This window comes from Perognathus longimembris, chromosome 17, assembly GCF_023159225.1.
Source record: "Perognathus longimembris pacificus isolate PPM17 chromosome 17, ASM2315922v1, whole genome shotgun sequence".
Lineage (NCBI taxonomy): Eukaryota > Metazoa > Chordata > Mammalia > Rodentia > Heteromyidae > Perognathus > Perognathus longimembris.
Window position 1 is genome coordinate 44,411,822 of NC_063177.1, and position 24,436 is coordinate 44,436,257.

At 38.9% G+C, this 24,436-nt stretch overlaps 1 protein-coding gene across 5 annotated transcripts in view; it reads left to right on the plus strand.

The window, feature by feature from the left end:
- Ddx42 (DEAD-box helicase 42) overlaps nucleotides 1-24,436 on the plus strand; it is a 35,921-nt gene that overhangs the window by 1,193 nt on the left and 10,292 nt on the right. For 3 of the 5 annotated variants that reach the window (XM_048364973.1, XM_048364972.1, XM_048364974.1), the window contains 12 exons: nucleotides 8,324-8,560; nucleotides 10,986-11,136; nucleotides 14,318-14,379; nucleotides 15,557-15,593; nucleotides 16,378-16,527; nucleotides 18,191-18,295; nucleotides 19,420-19,539; nucleotides 20,438-20,614; nucleotides 20,991-21,119; nucleotides 22,211-22,310; nucleotides 23,241-23,288; nucleotides 23,808-23,905. In XM_048364973.1, the coding sequence (XP_048220930.1) occupies nucleotides 8,340-8,560; nucleotides 10,986-11,136; nucleotides 14,318-14,379; nucleotides 15,557-15,593; nucleotides 16,378-16,527; nucleotides 18,191-18,295; nucleotides 19,420-19,539; nucleotides 20,438-20,614; nucleotides 20,991-21,119; nucleotides 22,211-22,310; nucleotides 23,241-23,288; nucleotides 23,808-23,905 (1,398 nt within the window). In that variant the 5' untranslated portion in view covers nucleotides 8,324-8,339. Of the gene's footprint in view, nucleotides 1-8,323; nucleotides 8,561-10,985; nucleotides 11,137-14,317; nucleotides 14,380-15,447; nucleotides 15,594-16,377; nucleotides 16,528-18,190; nucleotides 18,296-19,419; nucleotides 19,540-20,437; nucleotides 20,615-20,990; nucleotides 21,120-22,210; nucleotides 22,311-23,240; nucleotides 23,289-23,807; nucleotides 23,906-24,436 lie in introns of those variants that run through there. The other 2 variants (XM_048364975.1, XM_048364976.1) reach the window with 2 other exon arrangements.

Genomic DNA, 24,436 nt, shown 5'->3' on the forward strand with positions numbered 1-24,436 from the left:
GATATCTTATGGCTTCCCTGCATATTAACTTTTTGTAAAGGATATTTCTGTATCCTCTCTCATATTCAGCTTCTAAAAGGCAGAGACTATATCTTAATCTACTTGAACCTTTTTAGAGCTCAGCCTAGTTCTGGCAGGTAAAAATTAAGCAGTGTTTAGTTCTAAACATTCTTTTTTAAGACTTTCAGCGGTGAAAAAAAGGTATTTTCCTGTAACTCAAAGCAACACTATATATCCTAGTGTGTAATTCATCCAAAAAGTATGTTTATTGGTGCCTACTGTGTGCTTATCAATGATAGGTCTAACCAGCCTCTGCCTTCATGAACCTTAACTCTGTAAAGTAAGGTAGAGACACATATATACATGTTGTTTGTTAGGTACCTAAGGGGAAAGAAAAAATGGAAAGGAGGATGGGAGATGTTGTAATTTTCAGTCGAGTGGTAAGGGAAATCATTTCAGACAAGCCGATATTTAAACAGACTGGAAGGAGATGAAGAGGAGCCCTGGAAGCAAGGAAGAAAAGAATGTTTCAAGCAAGGGAATACCAAGCAAAAAGACCTTGAAGAGAACAAAAGTATCACAATGGGGGACCAATGGGCTTGGAGCGGGGAGTAAAGGAGAACATACATAGTAGCAGATAAGGTCAGGGAAGAGGAGAGATAAAGGGGTCTGCATAACAGCCAGTTCTTTTTAGGCTATTAGGAAAGTTTCAATTTCAAGCTATAGAAGATGAGAACCATTTGAACAGGATTATAAGCTTTGACCTAACATTGTAATTATGTAGTGTAATTCATGGAGGAGTGTGGTTCTTCATATTTGTGTAGTTACCTGCATAGTTATCAGCCAATAGTCCCATTCAACTAACAGGGAAGGATACCTAACAATAACATTACCAGCAATTAGTTATATTGTATTTTGTTTTAAAGATTATTATTATTATTATTTTGGTGCTGGCCCTTGGGCTTGAACTCAGGGCCTGAGCACTCTCTTTGCTTTTATGCTCAAGGCTAAGTACTCTTAACATTTGAGCCACAGCTCTACTTCCAGCTTTTTAGTGGTTAATTGAAGATAAGAGTCTCACAGACTTTCCTGCCTAGGCTGACTTTGAACCAAATTATAGCCATTAACACCAGTGCCTGGCTCTTTTTGGCTCATTACTTTTCTTTTTTCTTTCTCTCTTTCTCCCCCCCCCCCACCCTTTTGTGCCAGTAGTGGGGCTTGAACTCAGGGCCTGACTCATACTCTCACTTGACTTTTTTGCTCAAAGCTGGCAATCTACCATTTGAACTTCTACTTCTGGCTTTTTGGTGGCTAATTGGAGAGTTTTGTTGTTGTTGTTTGTCAGTCCTGGGGCTTGAACCCAGGGTCTTGGTATAGTCCTTGAATATCTTTTTGCTCAGGGCTAGCACTCTACCACTTGAGCCACAGTGCCACTTCTGGCCGTTTTCTGTATATGTGGTACTGAGGAATGGAACCCAGGGCTTCATACATACTAGGCAAGCACTCTAGCACTAAGCCACATTCCCAGCCCTCACTAATTTTCATTTTAAGCTCAGCATCTATATATCACCACAATTTTTCCAGTACAACAGATATTCTTGGAATAGTAGAATTGTGTGGGTTATTACCTGTCAAATGTCAAGTGGCATTCAGCAGTAGCTTACCTCTTATATGTTTCATTTCCTTTCACAGCACTTTTCTATCTGAAATTAAATGCTTTGGTTTTTTGTTTTCTCTCCTGACCATATTGTAGCCTGAAGGTTATTATACTCCCTAAAGGCCGTGTCTGGTTCCGTTACTATATCCTCAGAGCCAGGAACAGTCTCTTGAGACAAAATAAGAACCCGGTTTGATTTTAGTGATCACTGTAGTAGTTATATGGAAGTTAGATAACTTGTTAGGAAATTATTATGGTAGTGGAGATGAAGATGGAAAGAAGAATGTAAGTGAGAGACAACTGTCAAGGTACTTGACCTACAACAGAAGAAACTGGCTATTTGTCAATATGAACAAGGGATGTTATTAAGACTCCAGTTATTCTGTTTAAAGCCACTGCTCATTAAAATTTATGATTCTGTTTTACAGCTAATCCTTCACAAATATAATATTTATTGATGGTACTGGGGATTGAATTAAAGCCTCACATTTGCTAGGCAGGGCTCTACCACTTGAACCATGCCCTCAGTTGGATGTTTTACTTTTTACAGAATTATTATTGGGGTTGGAGGAATGGCTCAGTTGATAGAGTAACAGTCAGCGAGGAAAGTGTCAGGCTCCGAGTTCTGGTCCTAGTCTTAAAACAAGAAAAGAATATTATTTGCAATTTGGAGGACCAAACCAAGAACCCTGTACAGCTATGCCAACATCCCATTACTGGTGTATATCCTCAGCCCTTAAAAGAATCTTCTCAAGAGAATAAATTACCTACTGTTCATGTGCTTGCCTTACAGAGTAGATAGACGCCTAGATAAACATCATTGCTCTCATAAATAAAATATCCACCTAAAATAATATTCAAATAGAATTCTTAATTTTAAAATTATAAAGCCTACTCAGTAAAATACTAGCCAGTTTCAAGAGTACAGCTAGTGGTAATAAGTATATACACATCGTTTTACTACTGTCACTATCATCTAGCCATAGAACTGATAAAAACTATTAAACAGTAACAACCCATTAACACTCCTAACTCCGAGCAATCACTATTCTACCATTTTGCTTTCTGTCTTTACATCCAGCTACTGTAGATATCTTACATAAGTGGAATCATACAATATTTGTCCTTTTGTGACTGGCTTATTTCACTTAAAAGCACAGGGTCCTCAAGGATCATCCATGTTGTACTGTGTCAAGATTTTCATTTTCCTTAGAACTAACCCAAGACTAGATATAGGCACTTAGCTACATCCTTTTCCCCTCTTTTAAGCAAAATTTCCATCATATGTATATACATACCACATTTTGTTTAGCCATTCATCTGTCAGTGTTGTATTGCTTTTACCCTTTGGTTATGATGATTAATGCTGGACATGTGTGAACAATTATCTGTTCAAGTTCCTACTTCCACTTATTTTGGATGTATATCCTGAAATTGAATTGCTGCATTATATGGTAATTTTTTTAATCTATTAAAACCCCACTACACCTATTTTCCACAACTACTTAACTGTTTTACAGTCCCACCAGCAATGTATAAGGATTCTAAACTTTCTGTACATCTTGGCCAAAGCTATGTTTGTTACTTTGTTTCTCATGGTAAATAGAAACATATGTATGTATCTATAAAATATAAATATAGCTGGGTTACAGTACAGGGCTCACGCCTGTAAACCTATCTACTCTGGAGGGTAAGATACAAGGATCCCAGGGTGTTCAAAGCCAGCCCAGGTCAAAAAAAGTCACTGAGACTTTTTTTTCTTAATAATCATTTTTAAAATTTTCTTGTTTATTTATTTATCTATCTATTTATTTATTTAGTGAGGCTCTTTTCTCCAATTAACCACTCAAAAACCAGAAGTGGCCTGTGGGTCACGTGGTAGAGCACTTGCCTTGAGCACAAAGAGGCTCAGTGGCACCACCCAGGCCCTGGGTTCAAGCCCCACAACCAACCAAAATTTTTTTTTAAATTATGTGTATTTATGTTTAATTGGTCAGCTGGACTCTTTTTCTTTTCATTTGATATTCTTCTCATTCAGTATATTCATCCGGGTTCACCCAGAGCCTCACATTTGCTCTACTATGGCGCTAAGTCTCCATCTCTACATAATCCCCACTTTCTTGGCAGTACCCAAAGCAGCATAATCAGGAGCCTTTGAAATATGCCTTAAGGACAGCAGGCCTGATCAGGCTGTTCACCTTGGCCACATCAATGTCATAGTGTTTCTTCACAGCCTTAGCATCCACAGTGAATACAAATGATGTCTTCTGTGTTTCTTGTGGCAGACTGGTCAGGGAGAACTTGGTAGGCATGGAAGACAGTCATGTTTCTCTTGTGAGTGCTCTTCTGAAGATAGCTGTGCTACCTTTAACGCTTCATTCAGTGTCTGCAGTGGCTGATGTACAGATATGTATGGGTGTGTGTGTGTATGTGTATCTTGTGGCTCTGAACACTTTTTTTTCTTTTTTGCCAGTCCTGGGTATTAGGTTCGGAATCAACTAGTAAACTGATTGCTTTTGCATGTTGCTGAAAGCCAATAAGTGACTTTCATCTGTAGAAGGTCAGACTGCCGGCTTATTTGTTGAAGACGTAATTTTTTTAATTGGCTTAGAGGCCTTAGAAGTTGATTTTATTTTGTGAGGTATTGCGCTTGCACTCAGGGCCTGGGCATTGTCCCTGAGTTTGTTTTGCTCAAGCTTCTTTTGCTCTTCCACAGCCCCACTTTAGGCTTTTTTTTTTAAAGTAGTTTATAGATAAGAGTCTTATGGAGGGCTGGGGATATGGCCTACTGGCAAGAGTGCTTGCCTCGTATACATGAGGCCCTGGGTTCAATTCCCCAGCACCACATATACAGAAAATGGCCAGAAGTGGCGCTGTGGCTCAAGTGGCAGAGTGCTAGCCTTTAGCAAAAAGAAGCCAGGGACAGTGCTCAGGCCCTGAGTCCAAGCCCCAGGATTGGCCAAAAAAAAAAAAAAAAAAAAGAGTCTTATGGACTTTCCTGCCCAGCCTGGCTTTGAACCATAGTCATAAGATCTCAGCCTCCTGAGTAGGTAGGATTACAGGCATGAGCCACTGGTACCTGGCTAGAACTTGAATTAAAAATTTTTTTTTAATTTTTTAAGTAGTTGTACAAAGCGGTTGCAGAGATTGCATTTTTAAAATTAAGTATGTGATTTGTTTGTTTTGTAATTTGAGCTCTTTGATTTATATCTATATCATCTCCTTCCCATCAAGTCTGGGAAAAGCATTATTTACTCCTCTTATTAAAAGCTTTGATCTTGTCTCTTTAGGTCTCAGGAACTCATTCTTATGACTTTTTTCTCTGTTGTACAGTTTTTCCAACTCTGTTGATGTGTCTTTAGCATATGAACATGTTTATGTTTTTTTTTCTTAAGAAGTAAATACCATGGGGCTGGGAATGTGGCTTATGGCAATACAGTGCTTACCTAGCATGCATGAAACCCTAGATTCGATTTCCTCAACACTACATAAACAGAAAAAGCCAGAAGTGGCCCTGTGGCTCAAGTGGTAGAGTGCTAGTCTTGAGCAAAAAGAGGCCAGGGACAGTGCTCAAGTCCAAGCCCCAGGACTGGCAGAAAAAGAAAAGTAAATATCACGCTTGCTTTTTCTTGCCAAACAATGGAAAACGGCCTACAAAATAATCTTTATTCCTCAACCCTAACCCAGTACCAAATGGATGACTCTCCCTTGCATTTTTATTTATTTATTTATTTTTTTAGTGCTTGAGATTGAAGTCTTGTGCATGGTAGGCAGTCACTAAAGTCTCCATCAGCCATTCTTTGTATATTTAGTGGAGGCTTTTTAGCTTTTTATCTTAACCTGGCTTTTTAGTTTCAGTTTTTGACATTAAACATTTCTTCCTTGTCATCTTGTGTTATACTATTCTTTCTGTTCCTTTTTGGAATTTCATGTGAGTCTTCACCTCTTCCCAGATACTGATATATCCTAAGATTTGTCTTGCCTCTTGGTCTCTGTCCCCTGTACAAATACTTTATTCCGCTCTATAGCTTTGATTTAGAGGGAACAGACTCATCCTCTGTATTTCTAAACCCTGTGTGACATTTTTCCTTAGGTCTCTTCCCCTCTCCTCCTCTCCCTGGCTAGCAATTTCCATCTCTGTTGATGGCACCATCACTAGTCACCCATTATCTTCCAACTTTGTATGATCTTGCCACTAGGCCATATTCCCAGCCCCGACACTGCTTTTTAAAAATTTCTTTATTGTCAGAGTGATGTACAGAAGGGTTACAGTTTCATATGTAGGACAGTGCGAACATTTCTTATCCAACTTGTTACCTCCTCCCTCGTTTTCCCCCCACCTTCCCCCTCCCCATTTCCCTCCTCCTATAACACTGCTTTAACATAAATAAAATCACGTCCTTGTTTAATGCCCTTTTTAAAAAAATTAGTGTTTAATAGATACCTCCAGAAATGAAACTAATAACTAAAATTTTGAAAAATTGGGTTCCACTGGCTAAATATTACATTGATACTAGCTAGGTATTTGTGGCTCATTTCTGTAATCTTAGCTACTTAGGATAACCAAGGTTCACAGTCAGCCTGGGCAGAAAATTCTCTATCTAATTAACCAACAAAATGTTATATTAGAAGCATGGCTCATGTTGAAGAATGCCATCATGATCAAAAATGTCTAGCAAGTGCTATAGGCCCTTTCTTGAGTATCAGTGCTGGCACCAACACACACACACACCCCAACAAATGATACTAAGGAAATAAGGATATGTACACAGAAATAGCTCTGTAGTATTATATGAAAAAAATTGTAACTAATATATAATAGACCTTTAGTTTTGTTTTTAAATATTGTATATGTGTATGTGTATATATAAAAGTAATGTAAAAATGCATAAAAATAACAGGACAACCAGCGCTGGTAGCTCACACCTGTAATCCTAGCTACTCAGGAGGCTGAGGTCTGAAGATTGCAGTTCAAAGCCTGCCCAGGCAGGAAAGTCTTTGAGACTTGTATCTCCAATTAACTACCAGAAGTGGAGCTGTGTGGCTTAAAGTGACAGAGTGCTAACCTTGAGCAGAAAAGCTCAAGGACAGCACCCAAGCCCTGAGTTCAAGCACCAAGACTGACAAATAGGTCACTTGGTGCCAGTAGCACATACCTATAATCCTAACTACGCAGGAGGCTGAAATCTAAGGATCCAGGTTTAAACCAAGCCTGGGCAGACAAATCCAAAAGACTTATCTCCAATTAACCAGCCAAAAAAAAAAAAAAAGCTGGACATGGAGGCATGGCTCAAGTGGTAAGGCTGTATGCCAGAAAGTCAAGTGGCTACAGAATACCTGAGTTGAAACCCCAGTGACAGACATACATACTGACAGACCTGCGCAATCAAACCAAACCACCCCCCCCCCACAAAAAAAAATCCTGTACATCTAGGACAAGAAATTTCAGGTCATTTCATATTTTATTTCTTTTTTTTTGCCAGTCCTGGGCCTTGGACTCAGGGCCTGAGCACTGTCCCTGGCTTCTTTTTGCTCAAGGCTAGCACTCTGCCACTTGAGCCACAGCGCCGCTTCTGGCCGTTTTCTGTATATGTGGTGCTGGGGAATCGAACCCAGGTCTTCATGTATATGAGGCAAGCACTCTTGCCACTAGGCTATATCCCCAGTCCCTCATATTTTATTTCTATAAATCTTAGGTAAATTATATTAGAAAAGTTTGCTTGAAAAAACTAATCCTTGGAACTGGTGAGAGAGTTGGCTCAGTTGGCAGGGTGCTAGCCAGTGAAGGAAGGCATTAGGTACTGAGTTCAAGTCCCAGTCTTGGACCTAAGAAAAAGGAAAGAAAGGTTTCTATGGAGCCCAAACTAATAAGATACAATTTGTAAGCTGATTTTGTTGGTATTTATAAAGAAACTTGGGGAATTTCTTTATAATCCCTAATCATAGATCAACTGAACACTTGAAGCACTGTATCAGTGAATAGCATTCTAATGGACAGTTGCTCAATAAATACATGGTTCATAAGCTCCCTTTATAGATACACCTACATAGATACTTCAAATAACTGATTTTGTCTTTTAAATTTCAATTTTGGGGTTCCTCTAGATGTCATTACCCAGAGGGCATTTTGCTAATGACATCTCAGTCTTTGTTACAAGAAACATTGTAACTGTAGGTTATTTTGTATTTTGCTTTTTCCTGGTGTAATATAAGTTCCTTGAGAATAAAATTAAGAGTAAGTCTTTTCATAATAACTTTAATTGGCTAATACCATTTTTTTTTTTACTTAGATCCCTGGAGATATTTCTTATATTTTTAGCAATCCAATAAACTGTTGATTAGTAAGCAAATCCTTTTGAAGATGATGGTATTAAATACCACATTCCTCTTTAGTTTGTGGTAAAATTAGTTTATTCAGTATTTTAGAAAACAGTCATTTGGTTGAAATTGTTTGATATATCTGAAGGCCAATGTTATGGTTTGTTTTGTTTTGTTTTATGGTGCTTGGTGTTGAACCTTCGGCTTTGTACATTATGGGAAATGCTTTACCAACTAAGCTAATAATACCTGTGGCCCAAGCTTCAAGTGAAATTGTAGGTAAAGGTTGAAAGAAGCCTAAATGTTTTTATAAAGTTAGATTTATATCATGCATTTTGTCCCTAACAGATCGGTTACTGGCACCATGAATTGGAATAAAGGTGGCCCTGGCACTAAGCGGGGATTTGGTTTTGGAGGTTTTGCCATCAGTGCTGGGAAGAAAGAGGAACCCAAACTCCCACAGCAGTCCCACAGTGCCTTTGGGGCAACTAGCTCGTCTTCTGGATTTGGAAAGTCAGCTCCTCCACAGCTTCCTTCTTTCTACAAAATTGGATCTAAACGGGCCAACTTCGATGAAGAAAATGCGTAAGTGTAATTCCTAATGAGTTAGCAAAAGTAGACCTTTGACTTACTCATTCCATCCACCGATACTGAAGCAAAGAAACACTGGTTCCCAAATAATAGCTCCTAAATTGGTTTTCTCGGAGTTGTATCATTCCTGATAAGTTACATTGACGTTTACTTATAAGAAATATAACAGTTAGGTTCACTTGAATCTTTTTTCATTTCATGAGTCATACTGGAAGTGTATGATTACTATATTGGAGGCCATTGATGCTTAAATTCTACTTTTGGTAGTCTTTACTATAGTCCTTTATTGATAACATATAGTTTTTTAAATGCAATTTTTGTTTTTTGCAGTCCTGGGGCCTGAACTCAGGGCCTGGGCACTGTCCCTGAGCTTCTTTGCTTAAGGCTAGTACATTAGCCACAGCTGCCACTTCTGGCCTTTTCTGAATGGTTTATTGGAAATTAGAATCTCAGGTGATTTTCCTGCCCAGGCTGGCTTCAAACTGTAATCCTCAGATCTCAGCCTTCTGAGTAACTAGGCTTACAGGTATGAGCCACCAGCACTCAGCTCATACTTTAAAAAAAATAAGCATACATAATTTCAGAATTGGTAGAAAGTTTATCTTGACATCTAAGTTTTCAAAATTATTATGTTGTAACATCTTACACTGGTAGAAAATTTGGATTATTTCCCCAAAATTCTCAGAAACAGCAATTTGTAATTTTTTTCATTTTCTTATTAAATAAGCCAATGGTTATAAACAAAGCTGGGGGTTTCACTCTAGGTTTTTTTATTGGTTTGTTTTTTCCTAGATAATTGATATGTATCCCAGGCTGTCTTCAAATCATGATCCTCTGTTACCAGCCTCTTTTTTTTTTTTTTTGGCCAGTCCTGGGCCTTGGACTCAGGGCCTGAGCACTGTCCCTGGCTTCTTTTTGCTCAAGGCTAGCACTCTGCCACTTGAGCCACAGCGCCGCTTCTGGCCGTTTTCTGTATATGTGGTGCTGGGGAATCGAACCTAGGGCCTCGTGTATACGAGGCAGGCACTCTTGCCACTAGGCTATATCCCCAGCCCAAGTTACCAGCCTCTTAATACCTGGAATTGCCTACCATATTCAACATTTCTATAGATAATTTCTGTATTAAATCTAAAGAAATATCTCTCCCCCCCCCCCCCCCCAACTTAGGTTGTAGGTACTGTCCTTGAGCTTTTTTTTTGGCCAATCCTGGGGCTTAGACTCGGGGCCTGAGCAGTGTCCCTGGCTTTTTTTGCTCAAGGCTAGCACTCTGCCACTTGAGCCACAGCGCTACTTCTGGCCTTTTCTATATATGTGGTGCTGAGGAATCGAACCCAGGGCTTCATGTATACGAGGCACGCACTCTTGCCACTAGGCCATATTCCCAGCCCCTCCTTTAGCTTTTCTTCATGGCTGGTGCTCTACCATTTGAGCTATACCTCCACTTGTGACTTTTTTTTTTTTTTTAATGGTTAGAGAGAAGAGTCTCACTGACTTTTCTCTCAGAACTGTCTTTCAAGCTTCAACCCTAAGTTCTCAGCCTCTGAGTAACTTAGAATTACAAACACAGTGCCTGGAAAGAGATCTTAATGTTATAATTTCAATTTAATTATGATACTGCCTTTTTAAACATATATAACCGAAATACATAGCTATTTAGTTATGGTGGTTTTTTTTTTTTGGCCAGCCTTGGACTCAGGGCCTGAGCACTGTCCCTGGCTTCTTTTTGCTCAAGGTTAGCACTCTGCCACTTGAGCCACAGCACCACTTCTGGCCATTTTCTGTATATGTGGTGCTGGGGAATTGAACCCAGGGCTTCATGTATACAAGACAAGCACTTTTGCCACTAGGCCATATCCCCAGCCCTTAGTTATGTTTTTTAAGACAAGATCTTAAAACTTTAAACTGTCCTAGAATTTACAACTTCTCTCTCCCTTTAGACCCAAGGGGCTGGGATTACAGATCTAGGACCCTGTGCCACCTCTGCAATAGCATTTTAGAAAGCCTAGGACATTATTCAGAAATTAAATACAAAATTATCCTAGTGAGCATCCAACCAATTGAAGATAGTTTTCATTACTTAAGTAAAACTTGCTGGAAAAATGAGTATATATTGCTGTATTTGTGTATATGTGTTATATATTAACATGCGTAGAAGCCATTGTTACATCTTGTATTTATCTCTGTAAACTTTTGACAGTACTGGTGTTTGAACTCAAGGCCTTGTACTTGCTAGGCAGGAACTCTACCACTTGAACCATGATTAGTGAGTCCTTTAGCCAAAGCTTTGCAGGTCTCTAATTTGACCTGCATAGTACTCTCTTAATAATAAGATATATGAGAGTAAAAGTTTGTGCTAAATGAAAGATTCACTGTCTCCAGACTAAGTATTCACTTCACCAGTCTGCATTTTAATTTTCAGATACTTTGAAGATGAGGAAGAAGACTCCAGTAACGTTGATTTACCTTACATTCCTGCTGAGAACTCACCCACGCGCCAGCAATTCCATTCCAAGCCAGCAGATTCTGACAGCGATGATGACCCCTTGGAGGCATTCATGGCCGAAGTGGAGGCAAGTGTCAGAAACATTCTGTTTCGTTAAAGTAGTTCAAAGATAGGGCTGGGAATATGGCCTAGCGGTAGAGTGCTTGCCTCCCATACATGAAGCCCTGGGTTCGGTTCCCCAACACCACATATATAGAAAAAACTGGAAGTGGCGCTGTGGCTCAAGTGGTAGAGTGCTAGCCTTGAGCAAAAAGAAGCCAGGGACAGTGCTCAGGCCCTGAGTTCAAGCCCCAGGACTGGCAAAAAACCCAAAACAATTTAAAGTAGTTTAAAGGTAGTTAACAATCTTTGTTCAAAGTTTTTCTGTTTTCTTCCTCCCTCTTGACTCTTCTTATTCCTTCTCTCCCTCTTTTCTTTCTCATTCCCACTCTTGGTTGCCTTCTTTGCTTTTTCAGAAGTTTGACCTCTACTTCTGTTTTTTATCTTTGTGGACTGCAATCCTTGAACATTCTTCCTGAATGTTTGTGTGTGTGTGGTTTATTTTAATTGTTCATGTGCAGAAGCACACCTATGCTGGGGCTTGAAATTGGGGCCTCATGTTCTCACTTGGCCTTTTTAATGGCTAGTTCTGTGTCATTTGAATCATGCTTTCAGTCCAGCTTTTTTTGGTGGTTAATTGGAAATAGAGTCTCACAGAATTTTCTGCCCAGACTACCTTTGAACTGTGGTAGCTCCCCCTGAGTAGCTAGGATTTTGGGTGTGAGCCATTGGCTCTTGGCAAATAGTATAGTATATAATATATTAATAGTATTAGTATATTCTTAAATAGAGTAAACATCATATTCAATCTAGCCTATTTATATAATGCAGTTAAACTTAAGGAACTACTAAACTGGCAAATTCTGTGTTTTGTAATTTTCTTTTGTCAATATTCACAATATACACCTGAACTATAGCTCCACTTCTGGCTTTTTGCTGTTTAATTAGAGATAAGAGTCTCATGAATTTTCTTGTTTCTTGCCAGCCAGACTTTGAATGGTGTTCCTTGTTCCTTAGATCTCAGATTTTTGTTTTTTCTTCCCAGTCCTTGGGCTTCAGTTTAGTGCCTGGGCACTTCCTTTGCTCAAGGCTAAAGGCTAGCACTCTGTCACTTGAGCCACAGTGCCATTTGTAGCTTTTTCTGTTTGTGTGGTACTGAAGAATTGAACCCAGGGCTTCATGCATGCTAGGCAAGCACTTCTACCACTAAGCCACATTCCCAGCTCCCTCATAATACTTTCTAAGCTGGATGAATACATGTGGTTACCTCTTAATCTTTAGAAAATGGTTCTGGGTAGGTAAGATGATTGGGGCCTATCTAAAAGGTAAGTTTCAGGATTTCCTTTTGCCAAAAATGCTTGTCATTCTTGAAGTGCCTACTATTCTTGCAAAGTTCTTACCAGACTTTTTTTTTTTTTTTTACCATTTCAAAGGAGAAAACAGATTTAGATAGCTCCTCCTAAATTTCAAAGGAGAAGATAGAATTATGATTGCACTCCTATGTCTCCTTATGTTATAACTTAACATCCAGAAGGTGAGATGGGAAAGGTGATTAACTGCCCTTTTTACTTGCTTCCTGGTTTCATTTTCTAAGTACCTTGGTACTTGTTAAAAATATAATTTTCCATGGCCAGATGTTGGTGATTCACGCCTATAATCCTAACTACTCAGGAGGCTGAGATCTGAGGATCATTATTCGAAGCCAGCCTGGGTAGGAAAGTTTGTGGGAATTCTTGTTTCCAACTAACCACCATGAAGCCAGAAGTGGAACTGTGGCTCAGAAGCGGAGCTGTGGCTCAAATGGTAGAATGCTAGTTTTGGACAAAAAGAAAAAAGCTTAGTGACAAAGCCCATGCCTTGAGTTCAAGCCCCAGTACCAGCACTCCCCCTCCCCCCCCCGAAAAAGTGTGTGTGTTTATCATTTTCCTTTTCAGAAAAAAGAATCAAAAACTATTCAAGGGACTGGGGATATGGCCTAGTGGCAAGAGTGCTTGTCTCATATACATGAGGCCCTGGGTTCAATTCCCCACCACCACATATACAGAAAACAGCCAGAAGTGGCGCTGTGGCTCAAGTGGCAGAGTGCTAGCCTTGAGCAAAAAGAAGCCAGGGACAGTGCTCAGGCCCTGAGTCCAAGCCCCAGGACTGGCAAAAAAAAAAAAAAAAAACTATTCAAAATCAGATCCAGAAACCTACATCCTTATGCTAGGCCCATTGATAAGCTAATGTAAATTGTCTTAAGTTACACTTGGAGAAAGGCTGATTTACCTTATTTAAGGTTCTCTATAGCAATAAAGACTTACTTTAAAAAAAAAAGTTACCAAAGGTTTTATATTTGTTAATGAAGCATTTTTTTTTGCCAGTCCTAGGCCTTGGACTCAGGGCCTGAGCACTGTCCCTGGCTTCTTTTTGCTCAAGGCTAGCACTCTGCCACTTGAGTCACAGCGCCACTTCTGGCCATTTTCTGTATATGTGGTGCTGGGGAATCGAACCCAGGGCTTCATGTATATGAGGCAAGCGCTCTTGCCACTAGGCTATATCCCCAGTCCCAATGAAGCATTTTTGTAAATTTCTTTATGCATGATATATGAATTGCAGGTAAAGTATCTGCAATATTGTGCAGTCCATGTACAGACAAGTTTTTAGAACATTTGGATATTTGTCTGAAAAATAAGTCAAATGCATTCTATTTATATCAAAATGCAATCAAGGGGTTGGGGGTGTGGCCCAAGTAGTGGAACACTTGGTAGCAAGCATGGGGTCCTGAGTTCAAACCTCAGTATTACCAAAATGTAGTAGTCAAGGCACACAGTGAAATCTATAAAATGACAGGAATTCCAATCTGCAAATATTTTTCTTGAGTTTTTCCCCAGGTTAGCCTGGATTGTGAGCCTCTTACCCACACCATTAACCTAGCTAGGATGACAGGCACAGTCCCAGGTTACTCATTGAGATGGTCTTGTTAACTTGTTTTCATACTGGCCTCAAACTGCAATCGGTCTACTCAGCTGTGCCTGGATTAATGTGCAAACTCTTCCATTTCCTCTTTCCTCTTTATTTTATTTTGGCACTTCTAGGCTTTGAACTCAGTTCCTTGTGCCTGCTAGTCAACTCTACCTCTTGAAACCTGTCTCCAGCCCTTTGTAGAGAAATTTTGCTTTCAGTGTTTTTAGTTCATGTGATTCCATATAGCCTTTTTGTTTCATTAGGATCAGGCGGCTAGAGACATGAAAAGGCTTGAAGACAAGGACAAGGAAAGAAAAAACGTAAAGTAAGTAATTTTCTTCTTCAGAAAAGTTACCTGAAAATCACTAAAGTATTACAAAGGCTATGTCACCAGAGTTTATAGAGGAAAAAAAATTCAACGTATATACAATTGTCTTAAAGATATCCCTTTATCTTGGCTACTTGAGTGGGGGTGGCAGAAATCTATATTTGCAATAATTAAAAGGCATATTCTATTTGGTAGAATAGTATTTGGTCTTCAATTATAAAATGTCCTATGTTTTCATACTGTGGTTAATATAAAATAGATTAATACCTATATGATTGTTTATGAGAAATAATGGTGATTATATAATACAAATGATATTATTAGCAATGAAACAATTTCATTTAAGGAATGACCTGAAGCCTTAGCAACTCTTTTCTGTGCTGAATATACTTTTAAGACTTAATCCTGCCAGGCCTGGTTAGCTTTTTTCTCCTCTTCTTGGCAAAATGAGTGTTTCAGGTACTTCCCAAGATTCATATGAAGAATAACTTACTGTGTATAGCATATGCTTACACAGTAAGCATTGTGCATAGCATCTTTCTTCCAGCTGCACTACATGAGTGGTGTTGCTTGCTGATGGCCTTAGAAATTGCATTTGCTCTAAGTCAGGTCAAAGTCTTGTTGGAAAGAGATGTTTGTAGGAGCTAAACAAGCATATTTTGAGGGATGCAGAAAGTGACAGTGGTTTTCTGTGTAAACTGCTTAGGAGTCTTACTTCTAGACTCCCAAAGGTGAAGATGTAGTTTTCCCTTCTATCTCCTAGGCAACTGATTTTGGCTGAAAGCAATTACTCTAGAGATAGACACTTTGGGAAATAATAAGAATGTAGTATATCAAATACAGGGTATTTTTTTTCTCTTTTATAATGAAATGGTTCTCATAACTATGTTGTATATCTTACCTTTATGAAGAAAGTTTTTACTCATGTTAATTACTGATGTTTCTAGAGTTACCATATCATCCCGTTAAAAAAAAAAAATGTGATTTGCAGGCCATAGGGAAATTACACGTATATGATGAGTGTATAGTTTACAGTATGCTTATTTGCTGCTTTGTTATTGTTAGTGTTGAGAGTTCCTGTCCTGTATGGAATTCAACACTAATCTTCTGTAAGTATGGAACTGGGTATGTGGAACATTTGCAGGGAAGTTTGTTTCTCCGCTTGTTTTTCCAGGGGTATTCGAGATGACATTGAAGAGGAAGATGACCAAGTGAGTTCCTATGCAGTATTTCTATCTTTTATTTTTATCCCACAAAGTCTATACTGGGGGCAAGGTAGAGTTTGTCTTTACTGAAATGGCCATTACTGCATTCAGCAGTGAATGTCATTTGACTTGCTCCTTTTTATCTGTGAGACCAGTTGGTAATATAGTATAAAGATTCATATGGCTTCCTCTCCATGTTGAAGATGGAACCTTTGATCATCTGATATCAAAGCAAATAACAGCTTTAGTCCTCTTTTTTGAATCCAAAATTAATGTCTATTCTGATAAATCTGCTGGTGGCCTCTAGCCGCATCTAAGCTCTACCTCATTCTGAGGGCTCTGTTTGCAATTCTTGTATTTCATGATGGAATGTTAATGACTAGTAGTTAGAATTTCTTGTTCCATTGTTCACTTGTGGGATGGTAAAAGCCAGAGTGAGCAGTGTAGCCCTTTCCAGGTTTGTGACCTAATCAATACCAGCTTCCAAACTTGAACTGGTAAAGCCAATGTGTTCTCTAGCCCCAACCCACCCAGAAAAACTGGAGCAGACAGCTTTGTAAATCATTGATCAAACAAGTTATATCATTGTGTAGTACTAACTGCCATGCTTATTTCTTCTGAGTTACCACTATGGTAAAAGGAGTCATCATTAGTGAAAGTCTTGTCTTACTTGGTAGGTATTTATTTAACCTTAATAAAGTATTCTGGTATACTGTATGCACTAATTACAAGAGGAAAAAATGTTTTCAACTTGATTTGGGAGTGAGTACGTTCTTGTGCTTTCCTGCAGGAAGCTTACTTTCGATACATGGCAGAAAACCCAACTGCTGGTGTGGTTCAAGAAGAAGAAGAAGACAATCTGGAATATGATAGTGATGGAAATCCAATTGCACCTTCCAAAAAAATTATTGATCCTCTTCCTCCCATTGATCATTCAGAGGTATGATGTTTCTTGCTGAATTTGAGTTTTGTTTCTTTGGGTTTAATGTTTAAGTTTTCCGAATAGCTGAGTGCTTTTTCTACATATGTAAACTATACAAAGTAGAGGGTTTTGTTGTGTATATCCATCCGTACATACAATGTACTTTGATCATATTCATTCCCTCTGTTACTCTTTCTTATCTGCCCTTCCTCAAATATTCTTACGCCTCAGCCTTCTAGGTTCTCGAATTATAACAGGTGTGTACCACCATGTCCAGCTCACCAAAGTATCTTTGAATGCATCTAAGATTATGAAAATTTTGTTCATCTATCCTTAAATCCTTCCTAAAAAGTAAGTTTACCCAGGCAAGGTGGCTCAGGCCTGTAATTCAAAGTACTTTGGTTGAGGAGGAGAGCTGTAAGATTGAGATTCCAGGGCAGCCATTAGAGAGACTCTATCTCAACAAGTACAACAGATAGGATGGCATGGCCAGTTGTCTCAGCTAGGTGGGAGGCATAGGTAGGAGGTATCAGTCACAGTCTGAGGCTGGCCCCAGACAAAAGCAAGATCCCACCTGAAGAAATTACTTAAGGCAGAAAGGAAATGACTGAGGCTGTGGCTCAAGCTGCTGGGGGATGGTGAGCAAGCAGGAGACTGTGAGCTTCAACCCAATATCAGCAAAAGAAATTATTTTAATAGGATATTTTCATGATACTAGAAAGAAGCATTTAGCCAATTATATGTAAGCTATGGAACAAGCAGCAGAAATGACTGTTTCTCTCTTTGGAGTTAAAAATGGCCAGGTGTGGTGGTTCATGTCTGTAATCTAAGCACTTTTGAGAGGCTAAGGCTAGAGGACCAAGGGTTCAAAGCTAGACGAGGCTACATTATCAACTGCTTATACAGTGTCTAAAACTAGATGATGGTTTTTTTTGTTTTTTTGTTTGTTTGCTTTATTTTGGTTCTATGGAACAGTGTTTCACTGTGTAGCACTGGATTAGCCTCTATCTCAGAATCCTCCTGCCTCAGCCGCCAAAGTACAATGATGGCTAGGAATGTAGCTTAGCGGTAGAGTGCTTGCTTAGCATGCATGAAGCCCTGGGTTCGATTGCACAGCACTACATAAACAGAAGAAGCCAGAAGTGGCGCTATGGCTCAAGTGGTAGAGTGCTAGCCTAGAACAAAAGAAACTCAGGAACAGTACCCAGGCCCTGAGTTCAAGCTCTAGGAAAACAAAAAAACCCACATTTTTTTAAGGAACAAACAAAGTGCACTGATTATAGGTATATACCAACATATCCAGCCTAGTTCCATGTTTCTAAAAACAAAGTAGAGATAGAAATCTCCAGGTGAGATGTTGGATGATTCTAAATGCTAGTCAACAACTTAATCCAAAACATTTAAATCTATTGGCAGAATACCTTTTGTAGGATGTATGTCTTCTGAAGTCTTTGGCATTGCAGAGATTCCCTAGTCTGTGGGAAGTAGGTTAGTGTTTATGTTGGAAGTAGGAAGAGGCATAGGCTGTACTTTGGGGGATGATTGTCAAGAATAAATGGATTTATTCTTTCTAGCAGGAAAGGCTTTATTTTTGTAATATTTGTGAACATTTTGCATTAAAATCAAACTTACAGGATTGACTCTTGAATTCTAGACTAACTTTGAATAATTGGACCTGCAGATTGACTACCCACCATTTGAAAAAAATTTTTACAATGAGCACGAGGAGATAACCAACCTCACTCCACAGCAACTAATAGATCTTCGACACAAGCTCAATCTACGGGTAAGAATCACTAAGCAACTGTTTGAGTATTGTTATTATTAGTCTAGGTTTAGTTTTACTGTTCTCCTAAACCTCTAAGAACCTTAGATTTCTTTTCTAATGATCTCTGAGCTATCTTTGCTAGAGTAATAATTTCATCCCTGGGTCTTGTGTATCTTTATTTGATTATTTTAGTCTTCAGGTGATATTTTAGCCTGAGGTTGTTTTTGGTTTGTATATTCAGTTAGCTTTGTCTATTTTGTGCTGAGAGGGCAAGGAGTGAAGGATAGCAATCTCTTCAGAAAGAGAAAACAAAATTGAGATATGAACATTATTTTGAAATGATGTCACACTGCTCAAATTCTAAAGCCATGTGCTTTAAAATTAAATGATAGAAATTAATGCTTCATTTTTTTGCCAGTCATGAGGCTTGAACTCAGGGCCTAGGCACTGTCCCTGTGCTCTTTTTGCTCAAGGCTAGCACTCTGCCATATTGAATCACAGTGTTACTTCCAGTTTTTGGAGACTCAAGAAGATTAAGGTTCAAGGCTTGCTCAGGTAACAAAAAAAAGTCAGCAACACATTTTCTTAAATACAGGCTGGGTATGGTGAGACCTACCTTTAATTCCAGCTTCTTTTGGGAGAGAAAGGTAGGAGAATCAAAATTTGAGGCCTGCACAGGCCTTATCTCAGAACTGCTAACAAAGAAAGAAGCCTAGAAGCATGACTCAAGTGGCAGGGCACTTTGCCAAGTATAATACTCTTGAGTTCAAGCCCTGGTACCACAAGAAAAAGGAGAGTGAATGTTACTAATTTTTCTACTATCTGGTGAAGCAAAGTAGAAGAATCAGAACAATAACTGCCCATTTGTTGAATGGTTTAATGGTTTTTATTTTTTGTGAGAAAATTAGTTCAAATTTGAGATTTTTATAATCTTTTAAAACCAAATGACAATTATTTCAGGAAAAGTTTTTGTACATGAGATTGTTACATTGAAATTTTGCCTTTTCAGTATATGCTTTTGGCTATAAACCTACATTGTCACTTCATTTCAAGCTAAAATGCTAGAGCTAGTAAGTATACTTTGCTTCAGATGCTGTTTATGTTGAAGTACAAGTCATTCTTGGAGTTGTCTCTGTCTCTAGGTCTCTGGTGCTGCACCACCTAGACCAGGAAGTAGTTTTGCTCATTTTGGTTTTGATGAACAACTTATGCACCAGATTCGGAAGTCTGAATATACACAGCCTACTCCAATACAGTGTCAGGTAAGTAAAATGTAATGAAAGGAAAGTACAGCAGTATTCCATAACTAGTTGACAAGTTAAAGCAGTACAACAGGATTTAATGTTTGGGTCTATAGAAGATACTTTCTCTTTGGCTTAGTCTTCAATTCTTCCTTTAATTAAGGTGGAGTAAGGGGAATACATATATGAAGTCCAGGAGTACTTTTTAAAATGTAAAAATTTAAAGGCATGTGTAAATTATTTACTACTACAAGAAGTTGCTAAATGGCTGAAAAAGGTTCTTTCGTATTTGCTAAGTACCTTGAAAATATGATAATGAAAGTATTTTATGGCTTAAACCTAACAAAAAGATGATTATATCTGTCTATGCAAGATCTTTCTTGCTGAGTATGTGGCTAAGAGGTAGAGTGCTTGCCTAGCATGTGCAAGTCCCTTGGTTCAATCCCTAATACCACCCAAAACAAAACAACCTCTAAGATTTGTGCATGGTTAGGTTTACCATTGTCAGTGACTGAAAATGTTTATTTATTATTGAACAAAGTGGTTTCTCCTTCTCATATATTGGATTTATTTATTCCTGTACAGAAAATGTGGATTTTCTTGTGTATTGCCTATGCCTTCTTGCGGGGAAGACACTTTTAAAAAGTTAGCAGCTCCTTTATAAATTGTTAGGGATTTATGAAGTTGAAAACTGGAAATATTCATATCCTGGCCATGGTGACTGATGCACATGAAGAGAATGATGTTATTTCCTATAAATCAAGAAGCTTATGAGAATGTCAGGTTTTTCCTCACTACTCATGGCTAGTGTGTTTTGGAAGTGAATGTCATTGATAGTGATTTATCTTCCCCTAGGAGTTCCTTCATTTAATCATTAGAATTAAAATTTAAACTGGATATACTTTTTATTTCCTACCAGGGTGTGCCGGTGGCATTAAGTGGTAGAGACATGATTGGTATTGCCAAAACAGGCAGTGGAAAAACTGCAGCCTTTATCTGGCCCATGTTGATTCATATAATGGATCAGAAGGAACTGGAACCAGGTGATGGACCAATTGCAGTGATCGTTTGTCCCACTAGGGAGCTTTGCCAGCAGGTATGTACTTCATATATAGAATGCCCTTTTCCATGTGTGGGCTAGCAAGGGACCAGCTGCTGGTCAAGTGGGTAGAATGACAGGGAAACTTCTGGGGAGATGGGAGGAGCTATTGTGGGAAGTCTTTGTATTAGACACTCAAAGGAATTTTTCCCTAGGGTGAATTCATTTTTCTTGGTAGAAAGATAATGATAAGACCAGGAAGAGAAACAGTAACGATATGCACAATTTTAGCCTAATGCAATGAGTAAACATGGCTTAGCGATATTTGATGTTCTGTGGTATCACATGGCACGTTCAGAACAATTCCCTTTAGGGTCTGATAAAGTGTTTGTTAGGCTTATTCTTTGTTAATATGTTACTGACAACTTTGTAGATCCATGCCGAGTGCAAGCGATTTGGGAAGGCATACAATCTTCGCTCAGTGGCTGTATATGGAGGAGGGAGCATGTGGGAGCAGGCCAAAGCCCTTCAGGAAGGGGCAGAGATTGTTGTATGTACCCCGGTAAGTATATCTTTCATTTAAATGGCTCCTTAACCAAGCTCTCTTGGTCTGGAAAACAGTTTTCAGGAGAATCTTTCCTCCCTCAAATGTGGTAACTAAAGCAGGGCTGGGAATACCCTGATTAATTGCAGCTTCTGGTTTTGGTTTAAATGTCATTGGTTGGCCAAAGCAGCAATCCAGTAAGATAGACATAAGCAGCTACAAGTTCCCTTTATTTCAAATCGTCGTTTCTGTATGTGTATGTGTTTTAATATTCTCCTAAAAATGGATCTGTAGTTACTAAGAGCGTAAAGAATAGAAAGATAGTCACAATGTGGCTAAAATTGCCCAGAAGATTGTGTGTATAAAACCTATGAGTAGGGGCTGGGAATATGGCCTAGTGGCAAGAGTGCTTGCCTCGTATACATGAAGCCCTAGGTTTGATTCCCCAGCACCACATATAGAAAACCACCAGAAGTTTCGCTGTGGCTCAAGTGGCAGAGTGGCACTGAGTGGCCCTGAGTCCAAGGCCCAGGACTGACAAAAAAAAAAAAACCCAACAAACCTATGAGTAATGTTTCAAACCAGGATATTTCAGAATGTATGTCAATAATGATGCTGGCCACTTGCTCATTGAATGTAAACCACAAGTAATATACAGGAAGAATTTAATGCAGTTTTCAAATTTTCTGTTTCTTGAGGATGTCAGACCAATATCTGTTACTATCCAAGACTAAAGAATTAGCACTTTTGCTAAAAATTCAGCTTCAGAAAGTCTTTGTAAATTCCGTGTGTGTGTGTGTGTGTTTGTGTTTGTGTATGTTTGTGTGTGTGTATATGTGTATGTATGTTTCTGATTGGTCATGGGGCTTGAACTCTGGGCCTGGGTACTCTCCCTGAGCTCTTCAGATCAAGGCTAGCATTCTACCACTTTTAGCCAAAGGGCCACTTCTGGTTTTTTGGTGGTTAATTGGAGATAAGTCTCACAGATTTTCATACCCAGGCTGGCTTTGAACCAGAATCCTCAGATCTCAGCCTCTGAGTAGCTATGATTACATGCATGAGAATGCCTTTTAAAAAGGAATTTACTATCTATTTTGTGAATCTCATAGGGTCGGCTAATAGATCATGTGAAGAAGAAAGCAACCAATCTTCAAAGAGTGTCTTACCTTGTGTTTGATGAAGCAGATCGAATGTTTGACATGGGATTCGGTATGCCTTGAATACCAGTTTCTTCTGTCTCTATCCTCATGATACTAATTTTTTTCTTACTGTTCTAAACTTAACTAATTTTGTCAGCATGAAAGAAGTTAAAAATAGCACTTAGAAATACTGTTATAAAGATGTAATAACGGGCTGGGGATATGGCCTAGTGGCAAGAGTGCTTGCCTCCTATACATGAGGCCCTGGGTTCAATTCCCCCAGCGCCACATATACAGGAAATGGCCAGAAGTGGCGCTGTGGCTCAAGAGGTAGAGTGCTAGCCTTGAGCAAATGGAAGCCAGGGACAGTGCTCAGGCCCTGAGTCCAAGCCCCAGGACTGGCCAAAAAAATAAATAAATAAAGATGTAATAACTTTTTTTAGGAATTTTCTCAGGAAAAGTATGCTTCTAAATGGGGCCAAGGAAATTCAGAAGTTTTTTTTTGTATATAGGAAGAGCATTTTCTCAGTTTATTCATTTTTATTTACATTTTTTAAAAATTGTATTCTTCGGTAGGTTAATGTCAAATCATTAAGTTCTGATTTCTCTGATGTTGCTAGTAACCATCCGCCCAGCTCAGCTGCATGGAGGAAATAGAGAATGATATATGAAGTAGTTTAAAATTTTTCTTTTCTTTTCTTTTTTTTTTTTTTGCCAGTCCTGGGCCTTGGACTCAGGGCCTGAGCACTGTCCCTGGCTTCCTTTTGCTCAAGGCTAGCACTGTGCCACTTGAGCCACAGCGCCACCTCTGGCCATTTTTTATATATGTGGTGCTGGGGAATCAAACCCAGGGCTTCATGTATACAAGGCAAGCGCTCTTGCCACTAGGCCATATTCCCAGCCAGTTTAAAATTTTTCTTAACTCTTCAGAGGTCATGTGAGAATTTTACTAAAGTGACTAAGGTTTGTAATACTAATTTTACTGTTCTACTTCTTCCAGAATACCAGGTTCGATCCATAGCAAGTCACGTCCGTCCTGACAGACAGAGTATGTATGAATGAATCTGTTCTATTATACAACTACATCTGTACTTAAAAGTGAAAGCTTGCTGTTCTGATTGCCCCTATAAACACGGGAAAGGCAACAATAATTCATAAATGAGGTTAACAACTACTTCTTTGGGGTAGACAGGACCCTCGAGATGACTAGATATAAGTACTCATCTTTATAGGTGAAAAAATGAAGATTACAAATTAAATAACTTGCCCTGGTATGTACACTTTGCCCAGTTTATATAGTTTACTGCATTGCACAGTGCTGACCTGTATAGAAATAAAGGCCTTTTCCTGAACCGTAGCAACAATTCATTTCTTGACTAAAAAATGTAACATACTTCGAGTAAGATAAAATCTTTTTCTTTAGCAATCAGTTTTTAAACTAAATTTTAAAGGTCAGGTGGACTTACGTAGAAAGAAAAACATTAATTCTGAATATCAAAGAAGCTTAGTGGGTTAACTTAGTTGAAAAGTCATATTGTTTCTTTAACAGAATTTACTTTACTTTTAGCTCTCTTATTCAGTGCCACTTTTCGGAAAAAGATCGAAAAATTGGCCAGAGACATCTTGATTGACCCTATTCGAGTCGTGCAAGGAGATATTGGCGAGGTAACTCCAAACAAGGCCGGGTGGGATCTCAGTGGGTTATTCTCATATGGGGACCTGGAATTAATTCTTTGCTATTGGAATAAAAATTAAAATGTTACAGTTACAAATGAGGGTAACATGTTTCAGGTTTGCTTTAAAATGTAAAAGTTATAGGGGATAAATAAAACAAGATTGCCAAAAGGCTGATAATTGTTAAGGCTGAATGATGGGCACATGAGAGTTGATTTTGTATTTTCTGAATAGTTAAAAATATTGTACACCAGGTGACAGTGGTTTACAACTAATCCTAGCTACTGGGGAGGCTGAGAGAGATGTGAGGATCACGGTTTAAAGCCAGCCTGAGCAGAAAAGTCCTTGAGACTCTTATCTCCAATTAACCTGAGAACCTGAAGTGGCTCAAAGTGGTAAAGCTAGCCTTGAGCAAAAGAGCTACAAGGAATTAACATTTTAAATGATTGTGGGAGGGGGCCTACAAAAGGTGGAATGGGATAACATTAAGGGCCTGGTGAGAAACAAGCTCATCTTATTCTC